The sequence below is a fragment of the Habropoda laboriosa genome, unplaced genomic scaffold (genome assembly GCF_001263275.1).
Source record: "Habropoda laboriosa isolate 0110345459 unplaced genomic scaffold, ASM126327v1 scaffold145, whole genome shotgun sequence".
Taxonomy (NCBI): Eukaryota; Metazoa; Arthropoda; class Insecta; order Hymenoptera; family Apidae; genus Habropoda; species Habropoda laboriosa.
Window position 1 is genome coordinate 1,310,526 of NW_017100307.1, and position 12,193 is coordinate 1,322,718.

General features: G+C 40.3%; 1 protein-coding gene across 1 annotated transcript; it reads right to left on the reverse strand.

The window, feature by feature from the left end:
• Window positions 1-8,553: 8,553 nt before the first annotated feature.
• On the reverse strand, window positions 8,554-11,727 carry LOC108574031. The gene is made up of 5 exons (XM_017936528.1): window positions 11,550-11,727; window positions 10,544-10,709; window positions 10,270-10,468; window positions 10,082-10,174; window positions 8,554-8,871 (listed from the first exon to the last, which is right to left on the reverse strand). The coding sequence occupies exons 1-5, from the start codon at window positions 11,725-11,727 to the stop codon at window positions 8,554-8,556; spliced, it is 954 nt and encodes a 317-aa protein (XP_017792017.1).
• Window positions 11,728-12,193: the final 466 nt, after the last annotated feature.

The window sequence follows — 12,193 nt, forward strand, 5'->3', positions numbered from 1 at the left end:
TCCTCCTACCCCCGAATATCCCGCTCATTCTCTGTCGAGTAACCCGCTCTCAACAATAGAGCGTAAAACAGAGCGGATACTGTTCGCAAGAAATTGATTCCTTCTGGTACGATAAACATGGTCAATCGAGGATTGAAGCGAGCGCATTAATTAAATGGCGGATTAAACAAAACGTGAAATGGAACGTGGACAAACGTAGAACGGAATACGATCGAGGCTGGGGAAAAAAAATGAGAGAGAGAGAGAGAACGCGCTCGACAAGACTCCAATGGCACGGTTCAAATAAAATACAGCAAAAACGTCGCGTGAATCACGTGGAAATATGTGTACACAGCATGCCGTGTCGTTATATCGTTTTTGCCGGATGGCGCATTGTGTAGTACTTTGTAGTCACGTTGCATGTTTCCCAAACGTCACAATAACCGTACGGCCGTGTTCGCATGCTACTCGTCGCCGCGTATTTCGAACAGCTTCTAAATACGCGTCAACCCTTTCGCTTCTGGCGATATATTGTTGCATTCGCGTTTCTTCCTTCCGTAAACGTACAATGTACATGTGGAAAATCTATCGCGTGTTTATCGCCGGTCCAGTTAAATTTCAATCTTTTTCGAGCGAAGCAGAAAATTTGGAAAAAATGTATATTCATGCTTTATGGGTGATTCAATTTGAATTGCTCTCTTTGATGATTAAGAGGAGTATCGTGGATATTGTTTGTTTCGTTGGTGCACTGTCAAGTGCAACGCGTTTCGGTCCATCCGATTGCTTTGGATAGGTATAGTCGATGGAAGCGATGCAGCGAGGCGGTAAATTGTCATTTGTGAATTTATATCTAAAATTTCTATTTACAATCTTTTATTCACGTATGTGGTATTAAAGTTCCTTCGTCGTTTGATCAATAGTAATTTTTATATTGGTAAAAAGTAACCTGTAACTGGCGACGATTAAGGAGCAGACAAATTCTTTAAATATACCGCAATGGAGAACCGATTTCTAATTGACATCCAATTTTCCTGAGAGAATCTTTCAGCTCCTTACCCTCCTTTAAATTCCTCTTTTGGCGCTTAAATTACGTGTATTTCGACGTTTCACCGATTTCGCGATCTCACTGTATCGCTTCCACCGACTATACGCCAGAGTACAGTTTCCCTGCGTACCATCCAGGAAAAGCGCCAAATCAGTTCTGATCCGAATGTTACCAAGAAAATCTCAATAAATCTCCTGACTATTACGAAAAAATTCAGAAAATCTGAACGAACGATTCGTCGAACTATTACGAATATGATCGAATTCTTTTCAAATCCTCATTACTTCCGACCATTCCAATCGCTTTCTCCCCGTTTTAAAGCTTAACCTTTGGTTAATCTCAACTTCGTGCAAACTCGTGGAAAATGGCACGTGCACGTGGGTGTTGGTTCAGCTTGGTGTGTTTGTTCAAGAAATTCATTGAGAGAAAGTTGGGGAACATTCAGCTGGTTCGATGATCGTCCGTCACGTTATATACATATGTACACAGATGCGTGGCGTAAGCGTGGAATTTCGAAAATGTTGCGTGCCAGTTTAATGCAAAACACACGGGACAGTTTTTGTGAAACGACGTGTCACGCGGCGGCGTGCAACTGTTCTTTAGACACCGTCCTGATGTATAACAGTATTACATGCAACACATGGGGCATGACTAAAGAGGTTGAACCGCCGCGCCACCGCGACTAGCGTTTCCATCGGGCCTCGTGCTGCACGGCATCGAATCCTCTCTCTCTCTCTCTCTTTCTGTTTCGTGTTAATAATTGATTTCACCGTGTTTCTGTAATAAATACTTCGGCTCTTTTTAACGCACGCAGGCTCGATTACGCCGACGACAGTTTCAAGCGTTAGGGCAAACATGCGTTTCGAGAGAGAGATCTAAGTGACGAGCGCGGATGGAATATTCGCGGTTCGAAATTGAAATTTTCTGAACGCGTGTTGGAAAGTCACAAACTGCAAATGGATCGAATTACCGGTTGCAGTTGGTAGAAATATTACCATATCGAGTATACGGTGTTTCTTGCATCCTTGACACGCTCACGCGTCTCCATTTTTCATTTTGGGGGGGGATTAAAGGTAGCATTTTTGTCAGTTGTTGGAAATTCAAGGTAGCATTCTTCGTATGGATAGGTGTAATTAAAAATTGAGCGGAGAATTGGTATTTCGGCATGACTTCGTTTTAAATATCGAATTCTCATTTTTTTGGTAATTAAAGGTAGCATTCTTTGCACGGAAAGATGTCATTTTTTCATGTTTTCGGAGTTGAAGATTGCATTTTTTGCATAGGCAAATGTAATTAAGGATTGAGAGGAGAATTTGTCACTCGACGTGACTTCGTCTTAAATTCCTTACTTCTTCGACTTCGATTTTGTATCCTTGATACTCTCACGCGCGTAGATTTTTAAATTTTTCGCAATTAAAGATAGCGTTCCTCGCACAGATAGACGCAATTAAAAATCGAGAGGGGAATCTGTTATTCGACATAAATTCGTCCTAAATTCCTTATTCGACTGCCGTTTTACATTCTTGATGCTTTCAAGCACTTCGATTTTTCATTTTCTGGAAACTGAAGGCAGCATCCTTTGCAGAGACAGATGCAATTAAAAATCGAGAGGAGAATCTGTCTGACTTCGTCTTAAATTCCTGATCCTTTCGATTTCGATCAAATTCAATGATTAATAATCTGGAACAGAATTCCTAATGCTTTGAATTCTATCTGAAAACCTGAAGAAAATCTATGCGAAACAGAGTTGAAGTAGCATTTCTGCGAGCATTTCCTCGTTTCATGATTAATTCGCGGCAGTGGCGATCTCGTTAAGGACGAGAGAGGGCTAGATGACGTAAGAAATCGGGCCAGATGGGATCAGGCCGCGAGAGAGGCACGCGGCGTGTCCTGGTTTCGCGTGTGCCGCGCCTCGATGACGTGTCCACACGCTGACTCCTCTCCTTGTTTTTGTTTTCCGGCCGCCGCGGCACGCTTTATGCAACGCCTCCGCAGCCCGCGATGAGGCTCTCCTTGCGCAACACGCGCTGATCGCGTCCCGCATGATTCACGTGCGAGTGACGCGGTTCGTACGCGCGTTCCTCGATCTGGAAATCGGTGATCCAGTTTGTTCACCACTCGAATGTAGCGAAGAACGGCTATCTTTGGAGCATTTTCGGAGGAGAGACGAAGGTTTGGGAGGAAAATGGGAAATTTGGCGGTTTTGGAATTTGGGGATTTGGAACTCAGAGATTTTCAACTTAGGGATTTGAAATTTAGAGATTTGGAATTTGGGGATTTGCAACTTAGAGATTTGGAATTTAGAGATTTCGAATTTGGGGATTTGCAACTTAGAGATTTGGAATTTGGAGATTTGGAATTTGGGGATTTGGAATTTGGAGATTTGGAATTTGGGGATTTGGAATTTGGAGATTTGGAATTTGGGGATTTGGAATTTGGAGATTTGGAATTTGGGGATTTGGAATTTGGAGATTTGGAATTTGGGGATTTGCAACTCAAAGGTTTGGAATTCGGAAATTTGCAACACAGAGATTTGCAACTTAGACATTTGGAATTCAGGAATTTGTAACTTAGGGATTTCGAATTTAGGGATTTGCAACTTAAAGCTTTCGAATATAGAGATTTCCCAATTTAGAGATTTGTAATTTCGGAACTTGCAACTTATAGACTAGGAATTTCTCAACTCAGAGGCTACTGAAACCATAGAGAACAGTTTCAGTGTCGTTTCGTCTTTTCCTCCGGTGCAAAAACGATCGTAGAACATTTGCATTTTGAAAGTTTCTAAATGATCTCCGTGAGTAGGATTGTTTATCGGTGGTGATCTTTAGTGGAACAGCCATTTATTACGCTATCGTCTGAGATAATCTCCAGGAACAGCAGAAGAAACGATGCTCGAGCTTTCTGCTGCGTAGGTGCAGCAACCTCCACGTGGCACGCAAACTTAATCTCGTGTGACTGATGAGAAATGTACGCGGTGAGGTTTTAGTTGATGACGTTACAGCTTTGTTCAGTTAATGCAATTGCTATTTGTTCAGGCTTACACTACCTACCCCCTCCCCCTTTCTAGATTAATATTCCCACCTAAACACTGGACACCTTTCAGTTTCCATCGAATCTTACCGATTCTAATAAAAACTAATCTCTCCTGTATTTGCTAAAATAGACACCTTGTTGGATGTTGCATGAAACAGTTTTACGATTCGATGTAAATTTATAATCCCCTGGAACTCGAGTCGTAAACGAAAAGTCACGTTTTCTGACGGTACACGGTTACTCGTCTCCACATATAGGGAGTACGTAAGGAGGTTTAGTTGGAATATTCCGAAAAGATTGCTACAGGATCCGTACAGGGTCTTATGAGACTTTACATCGTAACATATAGCTTCTACCGTAAAAGAAAAACAAAAAAGAGTACAAATTTTGACATGTAGGATAAAAGAAACGATCTTTTTCAATACAATGGCATCCGTTCCTAAAACGAAACAAAAAGAAAAAATAACAATAATTTATAACGTACGAAAATTTACATATACAAGTTAGTTTCGAATTTCGCGTGTCTACGGTAAGACACGTGAAACGAGAGCAAGAGCATTTTTTAATTTCAAAGGTACATGCTTTATCAAGGTAGCACGTATCAGCCGTGTTTCTGGATCCAGCAGCGAGGGTAGTCATCCCCCCGACCTCTTTACAAGATCAAATTATATTACTTATGGCTATACAACCTTACGATCTTGTAAATTTAATCAAGGATGCGCTTCCGTGAGTTTGCCTCGTGTCGGGATCGATTGCTCAGGAATTTCAGGAAATATCAAACGTTCGATATTTTTCTTCCTTTCAAGGAGTTTTCTCTTATCGTTCTTTTTCTCTCTCTCTCCCTCTTCAACAAGATCCGTTTTACACTCTCTCTTTCTGGTAGCACCAGTTACTATCCTACGGATTGGTTCGGGTAATTTTTATCGATCCACGTCAAAGCTCGACCGGTCGAATGGTTTATTCATTAAAATCACGTCCCGTCTTAAAAGGACCCCTCGAATCGCGAGGACATTAAAGGCGGTAACGGTGAATGATCATACGGAAAAGGTACTATCGCCACGAATGACTCACAGAGCGCCACGCTTTCTCTCTCTCTCTCTTTCTCTCTTCTACATCCTCTCTCGCTTCAACCCTCTCTCCTGCTTCTACGATTCCACGTACTGCATCTGCATGTTAAGTTAGATTGGCTCTGAGAGAACTGAACCGTAAGCCACTGGAATATACGTTGTCTTCTCCCTCGCATCTTGGCCTCTCTCTCACTCTCCTCTTCCTACTCCTCCTTCTTCTTCTCTTTCTCTCGCTGCGCTCTCCTTCGTGTGATATACACAGCGAGACACAAACACGCCTGTGACGCCGAGACCGCCACGCACACACGTGGGCGGTGTGCCAAACGTGCGGGCGCGCGCGTGCACCCGATGGTATTTGCATATTTCAAATTATTTCGAGGAAGATGCTAAGTGGAGCGTCGCTTCTGTGCAATGGACCGATGTTCCCTTCATCTTCGTCGCTTCTTTTCTCGTTCCTTCAATCCTGCCCCATCCTCCCCCTTTCCTTCTCTTTACTTCTATCATTGCACTCAACCAGCGTCGTTTTACTCTCTCTCTCTCTCTCTTTATCGTCGTTCGCTCTCATAAGTACATGAGTGCACACCGATGTCGCGGAATCGATCTCTTGGATTCCTCTTACAGGCTTCTCTCTCCCTCTCTCTCCCTCTTTTCTCTTCCTCTTATCTTCGAAAGAATTAACCGGAGCAGTTTCACCTTGGCAAACAAAAGCGATGGGGGAAAAGACGTCTTCTTTCAAGCCGTTCTCTCCTGTCGTCTTTGAGCCGACGATGATACCACCGGATTCTTTAATATCCGATTACCGTCGAATATCCGGATATTTGCCGGCGAGTATGCTGCCTGTCGTGCACGCGGCGATGTAAATATGGCCGTGTTCTGAACGCTTCGGCGTTTTCGAGGCTGATGTTTGAGGAGTGCTGCTTTCATTGCAACTTTTCGTACTAGGGGGGTCTATTGAAATATCCCTGGTGTAGAGACATCTTTTTTTCTCTCGTTTGTGTGTTGTGTAGTTGATTTAGAAGAACAGTAGGAAATCCGTAGGAAAATAGAAGTGAGGAGGCGGTGTTGACTGTGGTGGTTAACGCGTTCTTTGCCATCGACGCAGCGTATGTGGTCCAGAATGTGTTGCTTGGAATGCTGTCGATTTTCTGCTGAAAATCCACTCGATTTCGATTCATAGTCTCAGTCAGATTCGTGGTGATAATTTATCACACAGAGGTGATACAGATTTTTGATGTGTCGACGTTGGCACACAGGGCACCGCATACGCTGCGTCAATGACGTTATAATAGCGTCACTTATAATAGCAATTTTTCTAGATTTCTTTTCTCAAACGATAGTGTCTCTGTGAAAAGTGGAGAAACGTTGAATACTCGTCCAGTGGAGGCTGCGATTATTCGAACCGCAAGAACTGAGCTGACGAAAATCATCCAGCGAGCCAACTGAAACCATTACTACTCGTTTCTCGTTCTTTTCTTCCTATAATTTGTCGTAAGCTTGTTTATTGGCCGCTTCGTTACGATCACTTCACAGGATGAGTAATATCGTAAACGTTCTTTTAGCGTCTGTGTCTGGTGCTGATGAACTGGCCATGATACGTTCTCGGTTGCGCAGCTATTCGTACATTCTTCTATACGGCTATCACGACTCCCTCGAGATTATGTCAGCCACGGTTTCTGAAGGACCGTCACATTCGTTTTAACGCCTCTTTTGCGTCTCGTCAGACGATGGACGCGACGATCTCGTCATTCTTCGCTCTCGTTTAATCCCAACCGAGGGAAAAATCTTCCTTCGATCCCCTTTCCCGCGTGCGTGAAACTCTTTCCACCCTTTCTTCCTCTCGGTTCATCTGATTTCGCGAGAAAGTAGATAAAAATTCTAGAGGAATCTTCGAATCTGTCTATCTTCAAACTCGTGCTTCGATTTCTATTCGTTGATGCTCTTTGCTAATGACACATAGGGGAAGAAAGTGATTCTAATCTTCCTCTCTTCTGTCTAGTTTCGCGAAGAAGTAAACAAAGATTGCAGATGAATCTTCGAAACCTGTCGAGTTAGCGTTTCTACGAGATCAACTTGTTCTCGATCTTCGATCGCGTGTTTCGATTTTCAAACGACGATAAAAGCTACTCTCGGGGAATCATCGATGCTCTTTCTTAATGATACACAGAGGAAGAAAGGGATTCCAAGAGATACGGGATCTTTTCACAAGCGCAACACGATTGATGGGAAATTTATGCATTCCTGTTAGCCGGTCTCTTGAAAACGATGATTCAGAATCGCTTGTTATGGCACGATTTGCACTTAGATGACTCGTGTCATTCTTAGTCACTACTACATGCTATCTTTTCATGTCATCGCGGTACTCTGTGTAACCGTTATTAACTTAACTCGTAAGATGAAAATTGTATTGGGTTGTATCTGCGTCCACCGCGATCCTCTTCACGATTGCTTCGATGTAATCGATGCTTAACTCAAGCTTCGATCCAGTTTATCGACGAGAAATCTCTGAACTAAAATTAAGAATGATTTTTCAAAGGCGTGATTAATTCGCAACAGTGAAGATTGGTTAAAAGCAGAGATTGAAACGAGTAGCTTGTAGAAAATGCTAATTATAGGCCTGACCAAGCCAGATATAAAAGTTTTAACAAGGGAACCTTTCTTTTAGAATTATTCTCGGACCGAACGTCGGAACAGTGCTCTCTTTAGCTGTTCACGTGCTTCAAATATTCATAATCTAAACTTGTTCTCTAGGAATAGCAACGAAACAATAACTTTGTGCTGCTTTATTTTTTTTGTTTTATTAAACGAGAATATTTGGTCATCCTGAAAGATCCTACGGTTTCAAGTCGCTTATTTTCAGAGAACATAACTCTGAAATTAATGTCCCTATTTTAAGACGCTTATTTTCAAAAAATATTTCTTTGAAATTAAACAATTTTATTTCAAATAATTTTGGAGCAAAGTTAATATCCAAAGTGAATAATTTTGGAATAGAGTTAATGTCCAAAATGAATAACTTTGGGGCACACTAATATATCAGCAAAAGTGTACGGAACACTGTGAAGATTATTTCAAATTAAAACAGAGTTAGTATCCAAAGTTAGCAATTTTGGAGCAAAGTTAATATCCAAAGTGAATAATTTTGGAATAGAGTTAATGTCCAAAATGAATAATTTTGGGGCACACTAATATATCAGCAAAAGTGTACGGAACACTGTGAAGATTATTTCAAATTAAAATGTTTAATTTCAGTGCAATTATTTACTTTTTCAACACGAGCAGTTCAAAACCGCGGGAACATTGAGAATGACCTAATATTGCAATGAAATCAGTTTACAACGTTCGTATTGAAACTCTGCTCGGAATAGAAATGTTTCTCATGGTTATTCAGAGTTTCTCTCAGTTCCATGGAAACTCTGAAGTAATTCTTGATCAGCACATGACGCCTGGCCAGCTGGCTTGCTCGTAGTTTCTCTGTTTCGCGCAAACGTCGATGGAACTGTAGTGAAACGGTAGTTGGACGATGTTGATGTCGTAATCCGTGTTGACCAGCATTGCATTGATCGTTGGTATGTGTAGCTTATTAGCGAGGTCGTCTTCTTGAAATTCCCCAGTTATTGGGTTCATGTAAGAGCAACGTGTCTTCGCCAGTACGCACGCTGTGGTATTCACGTATAATTGGGCTAGTTGAACGTCCGTTGTGTTGAATTTCGGGAACATTCTTATGGCCTCGCCAACGCATTCTCTGAGCTGAGTGAAATCATTCTCTGTGAACGATTGCCTCTCCTCTGTGACTGTTGCTAATAGCGACAAAGCTTCTTTACAGCGAAGGAGATGAAGTTTTATTTTGTATAATATATTGTGAAGCAAGACAATTATTTTGTTTTTTTGGGAAGTAATGATAGCTAGATAGATAGATTACATAGGTGCAATTTATGTTTATTTACAGTTGCAAAGTACTGTGCAGAGATGAGAAGATGGCTAGGGAAACGGTGTAAGAGCGAGAAAGGTATAGTCGGTGGAAGAAATAATAGCGAGGTCATAAAATAAAAAATTAAGTATTTTTCGTTTTTCAATTAGGACTGAATCAAAGCTAATATAGTGACCTAGGCAACCTTAAAAAAAAAGACTTTCATTAGCTTTAATCTCAAAATAAACGTTTGGGTATTAGGCCACTATTAGGATATTAGGACACCCAGAGATTTTTTATTGAGACTGAATCAAAATTAAGGGTTTGACTGAGGTTTCTAGCCTTTAACTTCTCAGGTTTCTGTCGATTCTATCGATTTCTGTGAACTTTGACGTCTAACCAATTTTACGACCTCGCTATATTTCTTCCATCGACTATACATATGCCCTATCTTTACGATTCCCTAAAAGATAGCGAGCCTATTACACTATAACCAATCAGACCCTTGTTCTTTCCACCAACCATCTTCTCATCTCTTTATAGTATGTACAAAAGAGAATAAACGTACTTACTAGGTTCCATCTTCCAAATACGGAACGATATTATATACAGAATTTTTATACACATCTCTATATACAGTTTGGTGCTTTTAAACGGTTTGGTTTTGATGTTTAAACTTGTATCTTGGATTGATAGGCTCCGCTCCAGGCCTCACTGTATTAGATTCCGTGTCCTGTTCTCGTATGATGCAAACACTTTTCGTTAATTTCTTGTACAGTTTCAAATAGAAGAGTGGTGTATCTTTGGAAGTCTTCCGCAAGCTTGACGACACTCTTGGATCTACTCGTAGTGCTTCCTGTTTAATATTTACAGTTCTCCTTTCTTCACAGTTTCTATGTACATTACTTACACTCGAGGAATTTGAACAGCTAGTGAGAACTGAATTATTACAATAGAGACGGCAAGTGCATAGGCTTATTGTCTATATGAACAAAAGCACGAGAACAGATTTTCAAGCACCATATGGGTGGAATTGAATTATTTACGTACCAAAGTATCTTTGTTCACCTGGCGGACACATTCGAGGAACGTGCAGTATATCATCGATGGATTGACACGAGAATTTGCGGTACTAGTTGCGTTCTATCCGAAGAAAAATTCAATTTAACAAATAGTTTTACAGATGGTTTGAAATTTTAAAAAATTGAAAATTTAAAAATTTTATCGAATATACTTGCAGCTAAATATTGCTGACAGTGACCGTAATCGGTACCATTGAGATACAAATCGGCACAATTGGACATAGCCATCAATAAGGGATATCCAAGGGGTAGACTTGTAGCCCTGAAGAAGCATCCGTAGCACGCGTCTCGAAGAACGATGTTAGAGCCTTGTGATTCGTTGCACAGTTGATTCAACAATTCAGGAATCTTCACGCTAAGAATAATACAATCGTAAATCAAGCTTATCTACGTCAATTGCACTAAGCGAATTAATCGAAAAGAAACATACTGTTTAACGCCTGCTAGAGATTCTAGAAACTTTGATAGACTCTGTTGAACCATTGGTTCCACCAAATTCACATTTACAATCCCGAGTGTTATTAAAAAAACGGATACACGCAGTTTCGCCATCGTTGCACGGTACTCGTTGGTTATTTGAATGGGTACCAGGTCGTGTCAGCTATTTTATACCGTAGATGAATATGATAGGAGGGCCAGGGACGTGTAGTTTCCGGTAAACAGGCGTTAGGATCTATATTTTCAGAGAAATATTATTTCACTGGTCTATGACATCGGTATTGTCTGGTGACTATAAATAGTCACAGTGTTGTTTTAATTAGTGACGTATTTATTGTTGGAATTTTTCACTTGTAACGTTACAAAATGTTTTCTTATTTTAAAGTTCGTTTAACTATGTAATTAGGATTTCTAAAGGTATGCAGATGTTTATAAATATTGAAACACCCGTTATGTTTGTGTAGAAAGTATTGTGTGATTTAAGTTAGTGTCATTAAAGAGGAATTCATTAGATTTCGGTATTCTTCACGTTCAGTAAGTGTCTTAATACTTACGAAAGGGAGTGTATAGTCGGCGAAAGAAATATAGCGAGGCAAATTCCCTCAGAATGTCAAATGTCTGATCATGGCTGATACAATCTACTTTAGAACGACCACTTAATCCTTTTACTACTATTGGCGCCTATAGACGCCTTGGAAATGTGTTCACACTGTATCCTTGGCGCCTATAGGCGTTTTGAATATTTTCTCGCACTATGTCCTTGACTCCTATAGGCGCTTTTTAAAATTTTTGTCCCTTACATACTTCCACCTTAATTTTTAAAATTCTTGAAAAATTTTAAATCGTCGTATATAATTTATCTGCAGTACAGATTTAACTATTTTTACGAAATTTATTTAGCAATTCTTAGAGAATTGTACTTTCACATCTATTTTCCCTCGATTTTCGTGCGGTCCTGGCAGACAACCATCCGGCAGAAGTGTAACAATTCTCATTACCTCTGTGACCGCGTACAAACGTTGGCGACACACTGTTGGACGTGGTTGTCCCGTAAAAATGGACCGTGAACAGAAGATCTGGGACGATGGAAGTCGGTGACGCGATGGCTCGATCACTGCGGCAAAATCGGCCTGTGTCGCGGATGCGATCCGTCAGATCAGATCTGTCTGGCACCATTATTACATCGCAATATGTGGGAACTTTTGTATTATACTGGAAATGCGGTTTCATTCAACTCTCGGAGTAGCCATAGAACATTTTTCTCCTGACACCTGACACAGTGGCCAACAGTTTATTACTATTTTCTATTGGAAATTTTCTCAAAGGAGTAAAACCTGTTTCTTTGTCGAACAAACTGAAGTGGTATTGCTAGAAAAAATTATAGAGACTGTTTCCAGTAGAAGTTTGATTAACAATGAAAATACAGTTACTTTGACAAAATATTTGGACACTAATATACGGCTTAAGTATTCATATTTAAAGTATTTTCAATTTAATATTCCTAATATTTTAAATATTCTCAATTTAATATTCCTAATATCTTAAATATCCTCAATTTAATATCCGCAATATTTTAAATCTTATAAAATAAAATTTTAATATTCTCAATATCTTAAATATTCTCAATTTAATATTCCCAGTA